At 42.1% G+C, this 24273-nt stretch overlaps 1 protein-coding gene across 1 annotated transcript in view; it reads left to right on the plus strand.

The window, feature by feature from the left end:
* The window catches only part of slc24a2 (solute carrier family 24 member 2), a 271927-nt gene extending 257119 nt beyond the window's left edge, over positions 1-14808 (plus strand). Inside the window, exons 8-10 of the mRNA XM_067982239.1 lie at positions 7046-7135; positions 10882-11048; positions 14559-14808. Coding sequence (XP_067838340.1) covers positions 7046-7135; positions 10882-11048; positions 14559-14808 — 507 coding nt within the window. The remainder of the gene's footprint in view (positions 1-7045; positions 7136-10881; positions 11049-14558) is intronic.
* Positions 14809-24273: the final 9465 nt, after the last annotated feature.

Genomic DNA, 24273 nt, shown 5'->3' on the forward strand with positions numbered 1-24273 from the left:
TCAAATTCCGCCACGACAGTTGGGGAATTTAAATTCAATTAATTAAATAAAATCTGGAATAAAAAGCTAGTATCAGTAATGGTGACCATGAAACTACTGGATTGTCATAAAAACCCATCTGGTTCACTAATGTCCTTTTAGGGAAGGAAACCTGCCGTCCTTACCCGGTCTGGCCTATATGTGACTTCAGACCCACAGCAATGTGGTTGATTCTTAATTGTCCTCTGAAATGGCCTAACAAGCCACTCAGTTGTACGAAAAGTCATAATAAGAATAAAACCAGACGGACCACCCGGCATCGGACCACTAGGCACCAGACACGACAAAGGCAAACCAAGCCCAGTCGACCCTGCAAAGTCCTCCTCACTAACATCTGGGGACTTGTGCCAAAATTGGGAGAGCTGTCCCACAGACTAGTCAAGCAACAGCTTGACATAGCCATACTCACAGAATCATACCTTTCAGCCAAAGTCCAAGACTCTTCCATCACCATCCCTGGGTATGTCCTGTCCCACCGGCAGGACAGACCCACCAGAGGTGGCGGTACAGTGATATACAGTCAGGAGGGAGTGGCCCTGGGAGTCCTCAACATTGACTCCGGACCCCATGAAATCTCATGGCATCAGGTCAAACATGGGCAAGGAAACCTCCTGCTGATTACCACCTACCGCCCTCCCTCATCTGATGAATCAGTCCTCCTCCATATTGAATACCACTTGGAGGAAGCACTGAGGGTAGCAAGGGCACAGAAAGTACTCTGGGTGGAGGACTTCAATGTCCATCACCAAGAGTGGCTCGGTAGCACCACTACTGGCCGAGTCCTGAAGGACATAGCTGCCAGACTGGGCCTGCGGCAGGTGGTGAGTGAACCAACACGAGGGAAAAACCTACTTGGCCTCGTCCTCACCAATCTACCTGTCGCAGATGCATCTGTCCATGACAATGTTGGTAGGAGTGACCACCACACAGTCCTTGTAGAGACAAAGTCCCGTCTTCACACTGAGGACACCATCCAACGTGTTGTGTGGCACTACCATCGTGCTAAATGGGATAGATTCAAAACAGATCCAGCAGCTCAAAACTGGGCATCCATGAGACGCTGTGGGCCATCAGCAGCAGCAGATTTGTATTCCAGCACAATCTGTAACCTCATGGCCCGGCATATTCCTCACTCTACCATTACCAAAAAGCCAGGGGATCAACCCTGGTTCAATGAGGAGTGTAGAAGAGCATGCCAGGAGCAGCACCAGGCGAACCTAAAAATGAGGTGCCAACCTGGTGAAGCTACATCACAGGACTACACGCATGCTAAATAACGGAAGCAACATGCTATAGACAGAGCTAAGCGATTCCACAACCAATGGATCAGATCAAAGCTCTGCAGTCCTGCCATATCCAGTTGTGAATGGTGGTGGACAATTAAACAACTAACTGGAGGAGGAGGCTCTGCAAACATCCCCATCCTCAATGATAGGAGAGCCCAGCATGTGAATGCAAAAGATAAGGCTGAAGCGTTTGCAACCATCTTCAGCCAGAAGTGCTGAGTAGATGACCCATCTCGGCCTCCTTCCGATATCCCCACCGTCACAGAAGCCAGTCTTCACCAATTTGATTCACTCCACTTGATATCAAGAAACGGCTGAGTGTGTTGGATACAACAAAAGCTATGGGCCCTGACAACATCCCAGCTGTAGTGCTGAAGACTTGTGCTCCAGGACGAGCCGCATCTCTAGCCAAGCTGTTCCAGTACAACTACAACACTGGCATCTACCCGGCAATGTGGAAAATTGCCCACGTATGTCCTGTTCACAAAAAGTAGGACAAATCCAATCCGGTCAGTTACCGCCCCATCAGTCTACTCTCAATCATCAGCAAAGTGACCCACCAATAACCTGCTCACTGATGCTCAGTTTGGATTCCACCAGGACCACTCAGCTGCAGACCTCATTACAGCCTTGGTCCAAACATGGAAAAAAGAGCTGAATTCCGGAGGTGAGTTAAGAGTAACTGCACTTGACATCAAGGCAGCATTTGACCGAGTGTGGCACCAAGGAGCCCTAGTAAAAGTGAAGTCAGTGGGAATCAGGGGAAAACTCTCCAGTGGCTGGAGTCATACCTAGCACAAAGGAAGATGGTAGTGGTTGTTGGAGGCCAATCATCTCAGCCCCAGGACATTGCTGCAGGAGTTCCTCAGGGCAGTGTCCCAGTTGCTTCATCAATGACCTTCCCTCCATCATAAGGTTTGAAATGGGGATGTTCGCTGATGATTGCACAGTGTTCAGTTCCATTTGCAACCCCTCAGATAATGAAGCAGTCCGTGCCCGCAAGCAGCAAGACCTGGACAACATCCAGACTTGGGCTGATAAGTGGCAAGTAACATTCGCACCAGACAAGTGCCAGGCAATGACCATCTCCAACAAGAGAGAGTCTAACCACCTCCCCTTGACATTCAACGGCATTACCATCGCCGAATCCCCCACCATCAACATCCTGGGGGGCACCATTGACCAGAAACTTAATTGGAGCAGCTACATAAATACTGTGGCTACAAGAGCAGGTCAGAGGCTGGGTAATCTGCGGCGAGTGACTCACCTCCTGACTCCCCAAAGCCTTTCCACCATCTACAAGGCACAAGTCAGGAGTGTGATGGAATACTCTCCACTTGCCTGGATGAGTGCAGCTCCAACAACACTCAAGAAACTCGACACCATCCAGGACAAAGCAGCCTGCTTGATTGGCACCCCATCCACCACCCTAAACTTTCACTCCCTTCACCACCGGCGCACAGTGGCTGCAGTTGTACCATCCACAGGATGCACTGCAGCAACTCACCAAGGCTTCTTCGACAGCACCTCCCAAACCCGCGACCTCTACCACCTAGAAGGACAAGAGCAGCAGGCACATGGGAACACCACCACCTGCACGTTCCCCTCCATGTCACACACCATCCTGACTTGGAAATATATCGCCGTTCCTTCATCGTTGCTGGGTCAAAATCCTGGAACTCTCTTCCTAACAGCACTGTGGGAGAACCTTCACCACACTGACTGCAGCAGTTCAAGAAGGCGGCTCACCACCACCTCCTCAAGGGCAATTAGGGATTGGCAATAAATGCTGGCCTTGCCAGCGACGCCCACATCCCATGAACAAATAAAAAATAAATTAATTTGCAATTCTCCAGTCTTCTGGCACCACCCCCGTATCTAAGGATGATTGGAAGATTATGGCCAGTACCTCTGCAGTTTCCACCTTTACTTCCCTCAGCAACCTAGGATGCATCCCATCTGGTCCGGGTGACTTATCTACTTTAAGTATAGCTAGCCTTTCAAGTACGTCTTCTTTATCAATTTTTAGCCCATCCAGTATCTCAACTATATTTTGCTTTACTGAGATTCTGCCAGCATCTTCTTCCTTGGTAAAGACAGATGCAAAGTACTCATTTAGTACCTCAGCCTCCGTGAGTAGAACTCCTTTATGGTCCCTAATCGGCCCCACCCCTCCTCGTACTACCCGTTTACTGTTTACATGCCTGTAGAACACTTTTGGATTCCCTTTTATGTTGGCCGCCAGTCTATTCTCATACTCTCTCTGCTCCTCTTATTTCCTTTTTCACTTCCCCTCTGAACTTTCTATATTCAGCTTGGTTCTCACTTGTGTTATCAACCTGACATCTGTCATACGCCCCTTTTTTCCGTTTCATCTTACTCACTATCTCTTTTGTCATCCAGGGAGCTCTGGCTTTAGTTGCCCTACCTTTCTGCTTCGTGGGAATGTGCCTAGACTGTACCTGAATCATCTCCTCTTTAAAGGCCGCCCACTGTTCAATTAGTTTTGCCTGCCAATCTTTGATTCCAATTTACCCGGGCCAGATCTGTTCTCATCCCATTGAAATTGGCCCTCCTCCAATTGAGTATTTTCACTTTAGAGTCGTCCGTGTCCTTTTTCATAGCTATTCTAAACCTTATGATACTATGATCACTGCTCCCTAAATGCTCCCCCACTGACACTTGGCCCGCCTTATTCCCTAGAACCAAGTCCAGCAATGCCTCCTTCCTTGTTGGGTCAGAAACGTACTGGTCAAGAAAGTTATTCTGAAAGCCTTTCAAAAATTCCTCCCCCTCTTTGTCCTTTATATTATTACTATCCCAGTCTATATTAGGATAGTTGAAGTCTCCAGTTATCACTACTCTATAGCTTTTGCACCTCTCTGTAATTTCCCTGCAAATTTGCTCCTTCCCACTAGTTGGCAGCCTATGAATACACCCAGTAGTGTAATGGCACCTCTTTTATTTCTTAACTCTAACCAAACAGATTCTGTCCTTGATCCCTCCAGGACACCTTCTCTCTCCAGTACTGCCACCCACCGCCCCTCCAGCTCCTTTCTTTCCTGAACACCTTGTATCCAGGAATATTAAGTACCCAATCCTGCCCTTTTTAGAGCCAGGTCTCCGTTATCGCCACGACATCATATTCCCATGTGGCTATTTGGGCCTGCAGCTCACCAACCTTGTTTACCACGCTTTGTGAGTTTACACACATGCACTGCACACCAGTCTTAGACTTTCTTGTACTCTTTCTTAGTCTGATCCCACCTAATATTGTACTATTATTTGCTCTAGTGCTATCTTTCTCTCCCAATCCTTTGTGCCCCTTGTTTCTCCTTTCCAATGCTACATTCTGGTGCCCATCCCCCCGCCAAATTAGTTTAACCCTACCCCACACAGCACGAGCGAACCTTCCCACGAGGACATTGGTCCCAGCTCCGTTGAGATGCAACCTGTCCGGCTTGTACAGGTCCCACCTCCTCCAGAATTGGTCCCAATACCCCAGGGATCTAAAGCCCTCCCTCCTGCACCATCTCTCCAGCCACGCATTCATCTGCTCTATCCTCCTATTTCTATACTCGCTAGCACGTGGCACCAGGAGTAATCTGGAGATTACTACCTTTGAGGTTCTGCTTCTTAATCTCTTTCCCAACTCCCTAAAATCTGCCTGCAGGACCTCATCCCTCTTTCGACCTATGTCATTGGTACCGATATGGACCACGACCTCTGGCTGTTCACCGCCCCCCCCCCCCCACCAGAATGTTCTGCAGCCGCTCAGAGTGACATCCTTGACCCTGGCACCAGGGAGGCAACATATCATCCTGGAATCACGTCTGCGGCTGCAGAAGCACCTGTCCGTTTGCATTTATGTAGCACCTTTCACACCCTCAGCACATCCCAAAATATTTCATAGCCAATGGATCACTTTTGAAGTGTAGTCACTGTAGCTTTTTAGGCAAACGCAGCAGCCAATTTGAGCACAGTAAGAGCCGCAAAGTGAGATGACTAACTAGTTCATCTGTTTTTATGGTGTTGGTCGTGGGTTGATTGTTAGCCAGGACATTGGGAGAGCTCTCTGCTCTTCAAACGAGTACCATAGGATATTTTACAACCGCTTGAAAAGGTTTAACATCTCACCTGAAGGACAGCACCTCGACAATACAGCACTCCCTCAGTACTGCACTGAAGTGTCAACCTAAATTTACGTACTCACGTGCTGGAGTGGGGCTTATCCATGATCTGCTGACTCAGGCAAGATTGGTGCCGCTGAGACAAGGTGACACTTGAAAAATCAACAAGGATTAAAATGCCTAAAAAGTGGAAGGATATTTATTACTTAAAATTTACTTATATTGAGATAATGAGAAATTTTGAGAATAAAGAGAGATTGCAGTCCAGTGAAAGTGGACTTTTCAAGTTGGAGTTTATACCAAATATATTCAGTTGGAAAAGATTTTTTAAAATGGTGGCTGATTTAGAAACAGAAATGAAATGATTAGAAGACCTGCATGAGAACCAGAAGTCACTTGAAGCTATAGTAGCAAGTATGTTCCTCAAAGATAATACCGTGGAAACCTTTAACAGATGCACAGTATTGGATTCCTGCGACAGCAGCAATGAAACAAGTGAAAGTGTGGAAACTGAGAATCAAATTGAGGAAGAAAAGGTAAATAAAGCAAACAAATTGCTGGTGCCTGGGAGTGAAGTAGTCCACAGGATGGAAACAAAGGGTACAGCGAGATGAGCCATTGTAATAGAGATTCATATGAAGAATGACCACTTGGGGGAGTTACAGAAGATTGCTGGCACCTATAGAACCGACCCCAGCAGCATAAAAGGGGGGGGAAATTCAGGTAGAGGAAATGTGTAGTCAGGGAAAAAGTCAACTTCATTCTCTTTAGTCAGATAGATTGAGTAAAAGGTCTCTTCCATAGTTTTTTTTTGCAGTATTTTATTAGAATAAAAGGAATTTCAATTTAGTTGCCTCAAGTTCCCTTCAGAGAGTAACTTAACATTAATGGCTGTAAAATTGTGCATTCTGTGGGATTCTTAAGTCACTTAGGTCAAATCCAGAAGGATTTGTAGTACATCTAACTTGATCCTATTTAAGATTGGAAGGGTTATGGTAGAATGAACAAGACCCTCTGAGTATTTGATACAATAATAGATTCACTTAGGATCAACATTTTTGGATATAGTGAACATTGTTTATAGCTCTCCCTCATCACCAAAGATAAATCCTCTTTATAAAAGGCTATTTACCGTAACTCCTGTTTAATGTAGTTGCTGAAGGAAGTGTTGGTGTGGCTTCTGTACAAAGGAAAGCAAGAATTACGTAGAAAAGCTGCTGAACAAATAGTTCATTCCCAGTCCAGAGATTTCAATAACTCTCTAAAAAGAAGCTTTTGTTATATTTGCCTAGGGCATCCAAGAATGATTGGCAACATAAATATGCCTGGCTACTCATCATCTTCTCAGCTACCATTGGTCTGTGGCACGGCTGATGACAGAACAGAAAGGGCGGATAGAGGGAGCTTATTGTCGTTAATAAAGGAAGAATTTTCTTGATGCTTTAGAAAATAATTGACTACTACTAGAAAGTTGGTTATACATTGAAAGTTGAAGTTTTATCACAAAAGAAGATACCCAGGTATGAGTTTGAGATGTTCTGGTTTAGGCACATCCACTCAAAACTGACCCATCTTTGTTTTGTGTTGCAGAAGTTATTGAAATATTTTCCAGTTTCCTTCTTGGGGTCAATCGGCTGGATTGCAGGCTTTTCCTATCTAATGGTCTGGTGGGCACACCAGGTAAGCACAATGATGTCCAGTAATTATTAACCAGAGATTAAAGTAGAGTTTTGCTTTGCAAGTATCACCCCTTTCCCCATTAAGTAACCATTGAAGAGTTAGTTTTAACATAAATACCCCTTTCAAAGGGAAAGAGCCTTCATCAAAAATGATTGATGAAACTTTCATCATTTGCAAGACCATTGATCTCGTGGGGAAAAATGGACAAAATCATGGAATGGAATCGCCAAAACACTGATTTTAAAAAATCCTGGAATCCCTTATAATAAAAATAGAATTTGATGTTATCAGTCTCTGGAAAACTGATTATTTATCAACACACATAATGGGTAGAAATTGGTCCTAATTGTGCCTGTTTTCTTGGTGAAAAACAGAAGTAAAACGGTGCAGCATCCCACACCCATTCAGTTGCTGCCATATTGCTAAAGGTGGCTTTGCAGGCATCCCATGTGGTCGCCTTAAACAGACTTTAGGGTCCTTGAATATGTTAATAAGGGGCCTAACGGCTGTATAAGAATCCTTCCAGAAAATTGAACCTACTGTGCTCGTTTTTTTGGTTCTATTTGCGGCCTAGCTAGCAGTCCTTGAAGGGTCCTTAAAGGGACTTCTGGCCAAAGCCAGGCTGCAAACGGCCCCTTTCCTGTTCTCCTCCCCCTCCCCTGCCAGGACTTGCCTGAGGGCCACTGCTGGCGTTACAATGGACCAAAATTGACCTCACTTTGCCTGCGAGCTGCCCGAGGATGAGTGGTAGGCGTCGGCAGCCCTCTGGGCTTATTAAAATGAAGCCGGAGGACCAATATTGATCGAGCCTTGGGCCTACCTGCTTGAGTGCAGAGATCATTCCCTGCGCCTGTGTCTGCAAAGTGAATCCTATCGAATTTCTATCCCGTTGTCTCAAAACACATTCTCACATTACTTGCACATGATGCCATCGTTGGTGAAGATGTCACACAGCTCTTCTCCCTCCAGGAACAAAAGGGTTAACGATCCTGTAAAAATAATGGATAGAGGAATATCATACAAGTGTGTTAAGCATTTGTCCATTGCCATCGGAAATCTTTTTGCTATTTTGTTTACCACTGTTTCATGAAAGCAGCACTTCTTTAAGAATTAAACCATTGAAAGGAACAATATTTAAATTGAACTTTATTTGTCTTTTATCTCTTTTTTTTGTTGTATGTTTTGAATATATTTTTCTAAATATGCCTTGCACCATCAGGAAAAGAGAAGTCATTTGGTCTGATAGTGTGATGGAAATGAATTAACATCAGTGGATACTGTCATTCATCAAGAGTGTTTCAATATTGATGCCTTTTTTCCGTTTGTGCTTTTTCATAATGTTATGCTGATCAAGCTGTAAGGCTGCAAGTGCCAACATCAAACATCCAAGTCAAGTATAATATGGGCTAAGGGTAGAGTTGAGCTCTTTCTACTTTGCCCCAGCAGGATGACTAAACCCTAACTTCAAAAGATGCAATAATGCTACAAATAAAACATTTGCTACCTCTATAAAGCCACCACTTCTGCAATCCCAAACTCTATTCCATGCCAGTCAATATTGTGCACTTTTCAGAACATGCTGTTCCCGGTTCCATGAGTCCTAGTCTTGCAGATCACAAGTTTACTCATCTGCAAATTAAAGGGATAAATTTTAACTGAGAGCCGGAAAGGGAGCAGGGGGTAAGTGGGCGGGTCGCGATCGATCGCGACCTTAATGAGGCCCATCAATTTCACGCCCGGCAGCCAGCCTGATTGACAGACAGGCTGGCTGTGGGGCAGGAAGGCCTGCAATAGCAAGCCAAACCCAGGGATAAGAGGGAGGGAGGGAGGGTTCATAGGCCGGGGAGAAGATCGGGGTGGAGGGTGGAGATCGAGTGAAGGACCGGAGGTAAGTGGGGTCCTGAATGGAGGGGGGGCTCGGCCGATTGCGGGGGTCCTGTCAGCCAGGTGAGCTTGTTGGGCCTGGATGAAGCACTTCTGCTCCTCCGGGCCAGCAAGTGCAATAAAAGCACTCACCTCGTGGATCCGGCCTGTCCCACCTGCTTTCACCTGACCTGAATGGGAAGCTCAAACAGTCACGGTTAAATTCGTTTTATTATTCCAATACACAAAATATTATGGTCCTCAAGTATCTCAATGAGGTACATTGCCTTTTTAAATATTGGCTCGTCAGATTTAAGTGTGGGCCGGACTTCCTGGTGTCTGTTCTCCACACACACACACACAAACTTGCCTGGGTTAAACCCAGAAGCAGGCGTGCTGGAGCCGGGATGCCGTCCCACTCTGAAAACCAAGTATTTTTACTCCCCACCCGCCCCCAACCCACCCGTTCTTGGGGGTTAAAATTGACCCCAAATTGTCAATGTTGCCAGGAATATCGGAGAGAACACAAACTCATGGTGAGGGCCATTGGAGAATTGCAATAGACTGGTAAAAACTGTGGAGATTTTCCCTAATATGTTGCAGAGAAATGTTGGGTCAGTTCAGAGACATTGTAGACGTGTGTTCATACTCTCTTGCTAAATCACCAGCAGGGAATTGGTTTCAGACTGCCAAAAACATATTTCACATTTTACAGTAGGTAAAGGGAGATTTTCATCCCATCAGTCTAAACTGCATTATCCCCAGCCATTTATTTTAAAATTTATTTTTAATCCAATTGTTACCTCGTTACATATATCAGGCAATACATTCATAATATATGTTGTACATGGTACATTATAGTATTGAGTGAGTTTTGCTGAGTGGCTTGGCTTATTGATGGCCCTAATAACTGATTCCAGAGTTGTTAGTGGGTTTTAAACGGGTTACCCACCAGTAGATCCCTCTCCTGATGATTATTAATTCACATGCAAAGCATGTTTGAAGAGCATTGCAAGAAGCAGCCTTCTCTGCATCACCACTAAAGAGGAATAGCAGGAGCTGTGGAAGGTCGTTAAATCCAGAAGTCAAATCTTACCAAACTGAAATGATTTTTTTTTAAATGATATTCTCTCATGAGGATGATTTCAACGGCAAATCCTCTCCCCTGCCCCACCTTCAGAGAGTTTGCCCATCAAAACAGCACAACGAATTTTCATGAGGCACAACAGGGAGCTGGAAACATTGGAAAATTTGTCACATTTCAGCTGCTGATTAATAAATTATGAGACCTTTACAAGACTACATTTTGTTTTAAATAAAGAAGTCACATTTCTGACTGCCTTGTTATTCACAAGTAACCTTGCATCATTAGTATTTTTTTGAAAATCATGGACCACTATTTTTCTTTCCCCCTCACCCCTCAATCTACTGTCCTTCACTTCCTTCATATCATTAATGTTTGATTCATGCCATCACAGAAATAAAAAGTTGCTCAGTGGTCACAAAGTTGCTTTACCATGTAGTACATATGAAAAAGATCTTGACCTTTTTAGTATGCAACGACCTCTGCAAAATACTCTGCTGAGATGATTTGCCTTCAGAGATATTTATCTCAAATTGTGATCATTTCTCTCATCCTGAGCTGACTTCTAATTCTATGCTTATAGCCCAGTCCAATATCCAATACTGTACCCTGAAAATGATTCAAGTCTCTTAATATCTATCCTCTACTGAGTTAATCTCTTTTTCCAGGAATTGTTTAAGCAGAATAAATTGAATGATGCTTCAGAGCACTGACCTTTGTATATGTATGCTGATGAAGTTACAAGCTTTTCTTCTTACTGGTGTCACTCAAAGAAATATTCACTATTTCAATTCTGTAGGTTGGGGAGACAATTGGGATCTCTGAAGAGATTATGGGATTGACAATCTTAGCAGCAGGTACTTCTATTCCTGACCTCATCACGAGTGTGATTGTAGCACGGAAGGGACTTGGGGATATGGCAGTGTCCAGCTCAGTTGGAAGCAATATATTTGACATTACAGTTGGGTAAGTTAATGAAAAACAATTTCAAACAGTTTTATAATTTTTTCCACTTCTAATTATTTCATTAACTAAACAATTTTACAATAGAGTGATTGCATTGTTTGTCCAACAAATAACATTATGCAAAAAGCTTTTTAATATCAAAGAAAAGCGTTCATATGGCTTCTTCTCTACATTACTCCTGTCTGTTTTAGCTTCAACATTCAATACAGGAAACTGTCAGAATTGTATCTAATTTCTCCCTCCTTTTTTTACATATCTGCCCTTCCCATTAGCTCCACGCACAGTACACAGACCAACTCGTAGGTCTCTACCAATGCCACTGCGGAGTTGGATGTACTTAAACATATTTACTTTTAATTTCTCCCCTCCTCCGTCAGTACCCTGCTCAAGTAGCCATTCTGCTTATGAGCCCAGACTGTGAGTATTGGTGAAGTTATTCAACAATGGAAGGCATCAAAGCTGAATCTGATCCTGTCCTTGCCTGACATCAACTTTTTAAAAAATGAATTCTTGGGATGTGAGCGTCACTGGCAATGCCAGTATTTATTGCCCATCCCTAGTTGCCCTTGAGAAAGGTGATGATGGTGGGTGATGCTGAGTCTGTGTGGTGAAGATGCTCCCACAGTGCTGTTAGGTAGGGAGTTCCAGGATTTTGACCCAGCAATATATATCCAAGTAAGTATGGTGGGGAACTTGGAGGTGGTGGTGTTCCCATGCACCTGCTGCCCTTGTCCTTCTAGGTGGTAGAGGTTGCGGGTTTGGGAGGTGCTGCCGAAGAAGCCTTGGTGAGTTGCTGCACTGCATCCTGTAGATGGTACACACTGCAGCCATGATATGCCGATGGTGAAGGGAATGGATGTTTAAACAAGTAGATGGGATGCCAATCAAGCACTATCCTGGATAGTGTCAAACTTCTTGAGTGTTGAGAGATATATATGTTCGAATTGGATAGCCATGTGGTGAAGCATAGAATACTAGAGCCTGGTCTTTAGTTGTTTCCAAGCCTTTATTCACAGACATTCCCCTTACACACACACACCACACTCTAGATAAGCTCTCCTATAAAAAGGATACAAGAGAGTCCCCAATTGACACACACCACCTGAATACAATTAACACTCATTGGCATAAATCATAAAATTAACAATATATACATCTTTCTAGCAAAGGTTACTGGATAGCAATTGAAAACAGGAGCCCTGGCTAATTTGCCCTTTCCCTACCATAGCCAGTTGTGGTATCCCAGTTCCTGCCATAGCTGAAATCAACTATCTCAACCTGGCACCAATGATCCATAATCCTCTGATCTGTGTGATTCTTATACCATTTGTGAGCTATGTTTAAAATTTTCAACCATAACCGCAAAGGGGAAGTAAAGAGATCCGGCAATAAAACTGTTACCAACCTGCAATACAAAATCTGACCCACAATTGCAGCTGCCCTGGGCTCTGCACCACTCTTAGTTCTGGTTCTGTGGTTGTCAAGAGTTAGCAGTGCCTCGACTTCATCCTCATGTCCTGTTACCCCCTTGCTCCATCCCCTACCCCAGTCTCCTACACACTCTAGTCCTGAACTACCATCTCTGTGGTTTCTCCTTTATTTTCCCCAGCCCTCTTCATGCTCATCTTGTCTGAGACTCACCAACTGCTCCCTTGATCCTCAACCCACTCAATTCCTAACCAGCCATCTCCCCTATCTGACCCACATGTGAGCTGAGACTGTCAACGCTTCCCTCTCCTCTTCAAAACCCCCATTATTACCCCCTCCTTGGCAACCGATCCTTTGGTTCTTGCCAACCAGCATTTCCAACGAGTTGATCAGTGACCTTTTCCAACCGACCTTTCTTCTCTAAGGGCCCTTAAACATGTTGTTGCCTCCCAGCACCATGCCCATCTCTCCCGTAACTCCCTGTACGAATCCTTCCAGTCAAACTTCTGCACCCTCATAACACACAAGCAGCCTTAATCAAAGTCATGAACGACATTCTCTGTGACCATGATGTATTATCTCTTCTCGTCCTCCTTGACCTCAACAGTTTAACCACGCCATCCTCCTCCATTGTCTCTATTTTTTAATATAACGGGTCATTTGCTGTCTTTCTCTTCCTTCCAGATGTTTCTATGTTTCTGCCTCTCTCTCTTTTTTTGGTTGTTTGTATATTCGGTGGCCTTGTAGGTAACACCTCTCTGTCTGCACACTGTGATTGCCTTGGCAACGGGCAGTTGGAAAGACTATCTGTAATCACCAGGTATTGTTCTGTGATTTATAAATGCGAAGGGTTCGAGGATTTCATTTCCACATTCACCTGAGGAAGGAGGAAGCCTCCGAAAGCTTGTGAATTTCAAATAAAATTGTTGGACTATAACTTGGTGTTGTAAAATTGTTTACAATTGTCAACCCCAGTCCATCACCGGCATCTCCACATCTATTTTTCTGCTCTGCTTCATGAGACTACCATCACATAGTTCTATTCTTATCTATCAGAACATAGCCAGTATATCTTCAGCAATAATTTCTCTTCCCTCCCCTGCACCGTCACTTCTAGAGATCCACAAGAATCTATCCTTTGCCTCTCCTCTTCCTCATTTACATACTACCCCTTGGTGACATCATCTGCACACACAGGATCAGCTTCCATATGTAAATTGAGGATACCCCATTCCTCTTGGCTGCCTCTGTACTGTCAGACTACTTGTCTGGCATCCAGTCTTGGATGAATCACAACTTCCTCCTGCTCAACATTAGGAAAATCTTCATCTTTGGTCCCTGCCACGAACTCTGCACTGAATACATTTCCTTCCCTGACTACTGATTTGGGCTGACTCAACCATTTGAAACCTTGGCATCCTGTTCAATCCGGAGCTGAGTTTCAAATCCCATTATCACAAAGGCTACTTACTTTCATCTCTAACATTGCATGTTTCCGCCTTTACTTCAATCCCTGTGTCACTCAAACCCCTCTACATGTCTTTATAACCTCCATATAACAACTGAATGTTAGCATAAACATAATTCTGTTAAACTATTATGCTTTAGGAAGAAAGAAATAAGAGCTAAGCCAACTTATGAAAAATTCAGCTTGATGCAGTGATAGCACTCTGACCTCTAAGTCAGCAGGTTGTGGGTTCAAACCCCACTCTAGGGCTTCATAGAATGATGCAGCACAGAAGGAGGCCATTCGGCCTATCGTGCCTGTGCTGGCTTTTTGAAAGAGCTGTCCAATCCCTCCCATCTCCCTGCCCTTTCCTCATAGCCCTGAAAATTTTTCCCCTTCAAGTATTTATCCAATCCCCTTTTGAAAGCTATTATTGAATCTGCTTCCACCACCCTTTCCAGCAGTGCATTCCAGATTTTAAACTGGTTAAAATAAACTTATATCTTCAAAAAATAATTAAAGCTCAACATAAGTAGTAATGAAAACATAACTCTGAATTATTGGTGGAAGAGGTAAGAGTTTGACCTGCTTCTTCAGAAACATTTGAAGTGTATTTTTTTTTCATGTTTTCGCAGCCTGCCCCTGCCATGGCTCTTGTTCTCCTTTGCGAACAACTTTTCCCCAGTCCAAGTCAGCAGCAACGGCCTGTTCTGTGCTATTGTTCTCCTCTTCATCATGCTTCTCTTCGTCATCATTTCGATTGGGGCCTGCAAATGGAAAATGAACAAAGTTCTTGGACTGATAATGTTTGTACTGTACATTCTGTTTCTGATTGTCAGTGTTCTGTTGGAACAGAAGATCATCAAGTGCCCAGTGACAATCTGATCTTTGTGACTGTACACTTTTTTTCTTTGATAAGGTACTGATGGGAATATAATGACTCATCCTGCCCGCTGCAGCTTTGGGTTTTTTTTTTAGCTTGACTCAGCTGGCACATGCAATTTAATGGAGGATGAGAAAGTAATACTAAACAATAACAACTGTATTTTTTGCTTGGTTAATTAATTTTCTGTTCCCATTTCAAGCAAATTAATAAAATTGGTGTTTGCGTCTGTGACATTCCTAAAGGGAGAGATTTACACTTTCTGGGATTTTTCTCTGGGTTAATCTAATGTCTGCGGGATAACCGCTGCCCAATTTGATTATAAGCCCCTTAAGATTCTTTTCAATGTTCTTTTTTGTTGCTAGGTGATATTTCAGTGGCAGGCTTTTTTTTCTGCCAGTTTTTCAGATATTGAAATAATCTTGCATTATATTTCAGAATGACTGGTGTGAAGTAATTTATTTTTGGAAAGACATTGGTGCATAAAACTGGTTTTGAGGGCATTTTTTAAGGGCATAACATTTTTGGGTTCTCACAGACAGTTAGCCAAACTTGCCTGTTCTTTGGGTACTGAGAATCGGATTAGTACTGGAGGTGTAATGTTTGGTACAGAGTTACTTATGTAAGAAGTCTTAGTTTTTTTTTTACACGTTTATTAAACCATTACACGAGTTTATGTTTTATAACCTTTTTTGGCTTAGCACAACAATTTTAATCACCAGTACATCTCATGAATAAAATGATGAAGCTGCTATAGATCGTGGTACTTGAAAGCAAATTCAATCAAGTGTGAATGGCAATATTAAGGTCATAGAGCTATTAATCTATTATTAAGGTCGTAGCTATTTATCTATTATATACAAAATCATCGCTTTGCTGCCTAATGCAGAATAAAATTTAGTCACTGACATTCTGCCATATTGTGGAATTAACACCTTAGGGCCTATAGATCATTTCTGCACTTTACTTGGACAATTGTAGACAGACATTGTTGCATGTTCTCTTTTTACAGTATGTCCTTTTTTAAGACCATAAGAACACATTTTCAAAGTAAAACCTGATGTGTAGTAGGTTAAGATAGCCTTTCTTTGAGTTGTAGTAATTTAAGATATTGTTAATTTGATTCTTAAATATAACTTTTTATTGATTCTACATTCCTTTGTTAATTTGATTAGGTTGTACTTGTACCCTCAAAATGCAGGTGCAGTAATGAATCAAGTTGTTGATCCAATAGAAAAGAATTCACTGTATAAACACTTCTGCACAGTTCTCTACATCAATTTTCCTCTCACTGTGTATAAGCTTTGTGCAGTATTTACTGGGAAACTCTAATACAGGTAGAGAGTGTGGCATGGCAACCCAGGTTGTGCACTCATAACATCACGCCTAATGTAGATCTTTACTCTTCTTCATGCTACTGTTACTGGCTTTATGTAGTATGGTCAATATACCAGATTCAGTAAATCTGGAATAATATGAAGAAAGGTGTGTTTTTTTTTAAATATATATATATATATATATAAATATAAACTAATACTTAACAAACTAGGGCTGTTTAATGTTAACGCTCAGCAGGTGTTCTATTTGGTTAGAATTCAATGTGTTCATTTACAGCTGTCAATAAAAATCAATAATACAGCAATAACCTAATTTCGATGGGCATTAAAGTCTGCATTTGGGATGATAACCATAATGCTCATAATGAAATGATAATATAGTATTACTATTATTGTCAATCTCGGGATGGTATTTGTGATGTTTCAGTGCTTTCTTGTGCTGTTCAGCAGATGTTTATCTTGAAACTGCACTGTAACAGCATTCTGGGCAGCAATGGAAAAGAAAGTATATGTGTGTGTATCAGAAACTTTATCAAGTCGATGATTGTTTTGACAAAAGATGAATGTAAGTGCTGAAACAGACTCCCATAATAAGTGACTCAGATATGCACAAACCTTCTCATTGATTATAGTCATTAGATTCTTAGGATTTACTCTCCATACACTGAATATTATATGTCAATAAATCTGAATACCTTCCGAGACCTGTTTTTAAACTGCAGTGACTGGTACTGTTACCAGCAACAGAAAAGAATGTCAGCTGCCAACAAGGCAGAAAGAGGATTCTGATTACACACTTTGAGGTGAATATACAGATGGTTTTCTAATACCCTTAGCCAGCCACGGCATTGATTTATATCTCAGATTGCACAGAGGTTGAAAATGAAATTAAAATCCATCCAAAATGCAAGATTCACAACAAAAAATGTAACCCCACTAAAATCTGTTGTTGAATAAACCACAGTCATGCACTTTCTTCAGTTATTTCAGCTCAACATGCAAAACGGGATCAAATTAATAATTATTTGATAGGGTAATGAGATTTAGCAAAAAACAATCTTCTGTGCTCTTGGATTTTTTTCTGATTTGTTGTGTATGTTTTTTGTGCTTCTTGGCATGATTACTTTTCCCAGTTTTTATTCTGTCCAGTGTATTATTTTATGTCCTTGGCTCTCTTACCTTACCTATTTATCTTCTACTTTATTTTCTTATTGCTTCCTGGCTTCATTTCTATCTATAGCATTTTATGCGTATTTTCTTTCCAAAGTATTCTGTGGTCTCTCTCCATGTTCTTTTTCTTGCTGGTCTTGTTTTTTAGTTCTGTCTTGCTATCTTCCAGCTCAATCTCACCATCCTCCATTTACAAAATAAATATTTGAAACATATATATTTAATAGTTTCAGAGAGATAGTGATTTTTTTTTAGATAATAAATATTCAAGATTTTGCAAAAATCAGTACCAAACACCAAAATAAATGTGTGTAGCTGCCTTGTATAATTCACACAACTTTGTATCACTTCAGTAAAGAAATCACAGTACAGTGACCACCAATGTGCTCCCACGCTGTTGTGTGCAGGCTACTTCTAACTCTCACTCCCTCCAGTTGTTTCCCCCTCACCTTTAGCTTCACTACAACTCAACAACTTTTCAAAGGTATGTGCTGTAGGAAAATACAGGGGTGGAAATTCCTTTAGGCCCTTTTCTGTGACTGAAATGGCGCCATGCACGGAGCACGTGCTTCAACTGGGAGGCCCAAGGCCGATCCAAAATTGACCCTCAGTCCTCATTCTTTCCTCCATACACCTGGACACTGCCTAATGCTTCCCCGCAGTAATAAGCCCAAGATTGGGAACTCAGCAGTGCCAGGATCTCGGGAGCAAACCTGCTTCCTGCCGTTCTATGCAGTGATACGGTCGTCCAACTGTTCTGCTGAGTTGTCCTTTATTAAAATTACACATTACTTCAGTTTAATTGTAGGTACAAAAATAATTTACAGAAAGTCATCATCCATGTATCAGAAATGAATAGATGGGGGTGCTGTTTCCTGATCAAAATTTAAACTGGGCTAATATTTTAATGATTCTATAATAAGGAACAATCTTCAATTTGCTACTAAGCATTGGATTACATAATAGCAAGTACTGCAGGCGGGTTCATTGATTACAGGTAAGTTGCAGTTGCTCTGAGCTCTCGGGTGTGGTCAGCATTGAACCCTAAAGTCCGAAGTATTTGTAATTATGATTATGCAGATCAGTAGGAGTTGTTATCGCAGTTTCCTGCAACTTTGTGATCATTTCTTCCTTTGTGTCAATCCAGGCGGCTGTCTCTGCTGCTGCCTTTTGTGTTCAGGACAGGCCATGAGTTGCAGTCTGTCATTAGCGCTCATACCATTGAGGCACACTTTATTTAACTATTCTTTTAAATTGGCTTGTGGGTGGGGTTGCAATATTAACCACAAGGAGTTGACCCAAAAATCTGAAAATAGATCTATTAAATAAATGTACTTAATGTAATATCACTGCGATTTTTTTTAAGTTGTCTCTGCAAATAATAGAACCACCGTGTCAGAGGTGCTTGGCTTTGGTTAAGTGAATTATTGTTCCTTTTAAAGATTGCATTGCTTAGGTTGACAATAATATTTAATTAAAATTCTTATTGACAGCAGTAAATTAACAGCACAGAAATATTGTGCTAAGATTTGTAGTAATAGCATAATTATTTTGGGTCTGTAAAAACAATAACAGTCTTATATTATCGCACAATAATTATGGATAAGGTGCAGTAAATACTAAATGACAAGCTATTCTTTCATGTTTCCAGATAGATTCCACTCTCTTCCCCCCACCCCCACTTGTATTCCTGAATGTACTGCATGAAAATGAAATGTGGCAACTTTTAACGAAACCATTTCTACACACAGTCTGACTCCTCTAAATAACAATTTGTGGCATATATTCCACCCATCACGCTTTGTTTCTGGATTTACTGTACCTGGATTTATTATAAACTTCTTTGTGCCAGGCCACCAGTGTGTACAGTTTCAGTTGTAAAAGACCAGATCCAAACTCAGTGGGTGGAATAACCTCAGATCCCTCCATGCTTTAGAAGAACATCCATTAGATGTTGCATCACGCTTGGCTGCAAACTATATTGCAGATAAGCAATAGGCCCGCAGAACGATCACTATCAATAGACTTTTTAATCTGTTTTGAAATATAATACTGAATAGAGATTTGAAAATGCTGTGATCTAGTGTCAGGTGGAAGACCTTACAAATGTGTTTCAAAGCTAACTTACATATAGAGGCACATAATAACCTTTTATTAAGCACTGTAGAGCACTTATGTAAAAAGATTAAAGACAGAAATGGTGAAATGTGCATGTATTTTAATGATGCATACATCAGTTTGGGAAATTAACACACTTACATTTCATTAGGAAAATTCATCAGTGCTGTGAATCCGTGAAAAATGTTTCAAATTTGCTTCTCCTATATCCGAAGCAAAGCAATATTTGGTTGCAATATTTTAATGGTAACCGTCCGTTCTCAAATAGTCAATGCATCAGTGAGTATCTGCCAATATGCCTGGAGATTATTGCTAATCTTTTGGTTTCAGATTCTATTTTTCTGATTAAAAAGCTAGTCATATAGAAAGAAGATTTCTCCTTGAACAGTTAAAAAGAACAATCTGCAAATGCTGGAAAGCTGAAATAAAAATGGAAAATATTAGAAATACAGAGTCAGTCAGCATCTGAAAAGACAGGTTCATGTTTCAAGTAGAGACTTTCCATCAACATTGGTAAAGGGACTCAAAACATTAACCTATCTTTTCTCTTCAGACTGTTATTTTCTGTTTTCTGCTATCTTCTGTTTTTGTCATTTAAGAGTATTTTTACCTCATTGGGAAGTTTTACAGATAGGCTAGAGTTCCTAGCAAAGCCAAGAACAACCTAGTGTGAAAACTCCATTCTAATACATGTTAGCTACCTGGAAAAGTTTGTACTGCAGGAAGGTGTGTATCTGCTGCAGCACAAAAAGCTTTACAATATTGGCAAAATGTTCATGTCTTTTTTTAAATATATACAAATCCTAAATATTTTAGCGACACATGCACTCCCCTCTGTTTATTTGTAAGGCAAATTGTCTTGAAATGCAATTTACCAGACAACACTTACCCCTTTTGGTCCTGTCTCTGCGCACTGTAACCTTCCCTAATATCAATTGTGAAGGCTGTGCACCTCGGCGTTTGCAGTAACCAATGCAACTTGAATTATTATTCCAAGATTGATTAATAAAAATGAGATCTGTGACATGCATAATTTCAAGTTATTGACAAAAGCATAGGCTTGAAAACAAATGTACTGTAGTGTATTCGTGTCGTCCTTGTCATTACAAAGCTCATTAACAGTAGTGCACGAATGTATATAGTAAGAGAAAAATATTTATTTGTACATATTCTATTTAAAATATATACCAATGGCTTTCTGATGAGATAACTCTGTTCTTGCACTATTGTTATTGTTTTCGCTGTGTCTGTGTAAGGTTTCTCCACCGTGATAATATTATTGTACACCTGAGGGCAATCTATTTCAATTGTGTCTCTTTCTGTAAGAAATATAATGTATTTAAGTGTGAAAATAAAAATTACAAATGAAAACAACACTGTTGGCCATTCTTAAAGCTTAGGAGTCATTCGTCATAAACTTTCTGGAGGACCTTCACGGAGATAGAAAGGTCACGTGACCTGCCTGATAGTCATTAGTTGCCACGTGCAAGAAAGCTGCTATTTTTTTTAAAGCAGCACTTTTTTCTTCTTGCTATTAATTTAAGCTGGAGCAGCAGCTTCCGCTCATGTGGCATTGCTAAGTTCTTTGCCACCTTATTCATCTATACTAATCTATCCAACATTTTCCCCTTTTTTTAAGGGGATAATTAGGTTGCAGAGCTAAAACTAAAATAATTAAAACAAAACCAGTGTGTGTTGAGGCAATGCTACGTGATCAGTATAGCTGCTAGTACATGTTATGCATGCTTGTGTGGAACAGTTTGACAAGAATCCTTTATAGACCATTTTCCCTCAGAAATCAATTAGACTCAGCCTACTCTGCTTGCACGATATATTTGAATATGAACATTCATGAGTTTGAAGACTGTGTTTGCAGTTTCACGATAAAAAAAAGTAATAACCTAAGCCTGAAGAAATTGCTGTGATATTAACATACAAACATTTAACTTATTCATATGACATGACTTTGCCTGGTACTTTAAAGACGAGTTAACCAATTTAAAATAAACTGGTTAATGTCTCTATTAAATAAAATATATGAATTTGTTAAATGTCCATAAACTAATTTCACACAGTCACTTCTAGGCTACTGAGTTTGGCCTAGAAATGCGATTGCGCCCAAAGATGGATGTGCAGTGGGCGGGAGCGCACTATACGCGTCTGGCCACAGGGACTACATGACTGTTTAGGGGAGGTGGGAAATCGGGTGTCACTGGTGCCATTTTAAGGCAGCCTGCACCTTTTAAAGGGGAGGTGAACTCTGTCTGCAGACAGGAGAGAACAGTTCTGATGGAGAAAAATGGCTGCCCCCGGGTTCTCTGGTGGTGCTGCTTTGGTAGGGTTGCCAACTCTGATTGGAGGGATTCCTGGAGGTTTGATCATGTGACATTCTAATCAAATGACATCTGACATGTAATGCCTGATCATGTGACATCTAATTATGTGATATCTGATCACATGATTACAACAATTGTTATTGCATTTACCATATAAAGGTTGGGTCCCCTGTACTTGAGTATTTTTGCCCGTGGTTTCACGCCAGGAGCTCTTGTGTGCTAGGTTCCAAGAACCAGGAGGCCATCTGTGAGCAGGCGAAGGTGCAAAACTGAGGAACCTACCATTTCAGAGACACCCCCCTTATCATTTCTGTGACCCCCCCCCCATTTCAGAGACCCTCCATTTCAGAGGCTCCCCTTGACTGCCAACACCTGCCGATTCCAGACTCCCCAGCCCCCTCCCAACTGCATTCAGTGCAGTCGTGGCTCTCTGCCAGTGTGCTTGGTTGTCATTATCGAGGCAGAGGCTTCTCTAACAGCAACTGATGACATCACGGGGGGGGGGGGGGGGGTGGGTGCTTGTGGCGGGAAATTTAAACCGCTGATCTAGGCTGCTGGAGCCGTTGATCGGGGAAAGAAACCCCTGATTCCAGGAAACTCCCGGTCATTCCGGAAGGGTTGGGAACCCTATGCTTGAGGGCCCGGTTGAAAACTGCAGCATCTCGGGCCAGGGCTGTAAAACGCTTTGCAACGTCCTGAAGTTGTGAAAGGCACTATATAAATGCAAGTTCTTTCTTCATAGTTTGAGGAATCTCACATCTCCACAGCACAGCCTATGGAACACCAATAATTGGCACCTTCTACCCAGTCCCACAGCCTTATAGCATAAAGGGGCTGAATTTCCATGGGGCTTCTCCCGATCATCCTCCATAGCTTTGGCAGAAGATCTGTGAAAACCCAGGAGAAACTATGTAAACAGGAGAACCCCCATGGAAATTCAAACCCAAAATGTACATTATCCAGAGTATCCCCAAATGATTTAAACCATGAGTTTACTTGTCGAAGTTTTGCTGAGTGTATAGCTGGCAATAGCTTTACTTTATTGGTGCCGAATATTATGAACATACGAACAAAGAGCAGGAGTAGGCGATTCGGCCCCTCGAGCCTGCTCTGCCATTTGATAAGATCATGGCTGATCAGATTGTGACCTCAACCCTACTTTCCTGTCTACCTACTCTAACCTTTGACTCCCTTGTTAATCAGGAATCTATCTAACTCAGCCTTCAAAATATTCAATGACCCTGCCTCCACCGCTCTCTGGGGAAGGGAGTTCCACAGACTCACCACCCTCTGAGAGAAAAAATTTCTCCTCATCTCTGTCCTAAATGGGAGACCCCTTATTTTTAAACTGTGGCCCCTAGTTCTAGTCTCTCCCACAAGGGGAAACATCCTTTCAGCATCAACCCCTTCAAGTCTAGACAGATTGGATGCAGGGAGGATGTTTCCCCTGGCTGGGGGGGTCCAGAACGAGGGGTCACAGTCTCAGGATACGGGGTAAGACATTTAGGACTGAGATGAGGAGAAATTTCTTCACTCAGAGGGTGGTGAACCTGTGGAATTCTCTACTACAGAAGGCTGTGGAGGCCAAGTCACTGAATATATTTAGAACATAAGAACATAAGAACATAAGAAATTGGAGCAGGAGTAGGCCAATCGGCCCCTCGAGCCTGCTCCGCCATTCAATAAGATCATGGCTGATCTGATCCCAACCACAAATCTAAAGAACACAAGAAGTCGGAGCAGGACCCGGCCACATAGCCCCTGGGCCCTCTCCGCCACCCACAGGGCATTGACCGATCCGAACTCAGCTTCATGTCCAATTTCCTGCCCGCTCCCCATAACCCCTAATTCCCTTTACTTCTAGGAAACTGTCTATTTCTGTTTTAAATTTATCAAATGATGTAGCTTCCACAGCTTCCTGGGGCAGCAAATTCCACAGACCGACCACCCTCTGAGTGAAGAAGTTTCTCCTCATCTCAGTTTTGAAAGAGCAGCCCCTTATTCTAAGATTATGCCCCCTAGTTCTAGTTTCACCCATCTTTGGGAACATCCTTACTGCATCCACCCGATCAAGACCCTTCACAATCTTATATGTTTCAATAAGATCGCCTCTCATTCTTCTGAACTCCAATGAGTAGAGTCCCAATCTACTCAACCTCTCCTCATATGTCCGCCCCCTCATCCCCGGGATTAACCGAGTGAACCTTCTTTGTACTGCCTCGAGAGCAAGTATGTCTTTTCTTAAGTATGGAGACCAAAACTGTATGCAGTATTCCAGGTGCGGTCTCACCAATACCTTATATAACTGCAGCAATACCTCCTTGTTTTTATATTCTATCCCCCTAGCAATAAAAGCCAACATTCCATTGGCTTTCTTGATCACCTGCTGCACCTGCATACCAACTTTTTGATTTTCTTGCACTAGGACCCCCAGATCCCTTTGTACTGCAGTACTTTCCAGTCTCTCGCCATTAAGAAAATAACTTGCTCTCTGATTTTTCCTGCC

This window comes from Heptranchias perlo, chromosome 4 (assembly GCF_035084215.1).
Source record: "Heptranchias perlo isolate sHepPer1 chromosome 4, sHepPer1.hap1, whole genome shotgun sequence".
In the NCBI taxonomy this organism is placed as follows: Eukaryota; Metazoa; Chordata; class Chondrichthyes; order Hexanchiformes; family Hexanchidae; genus Heptranchias; species Heptranchias perlo.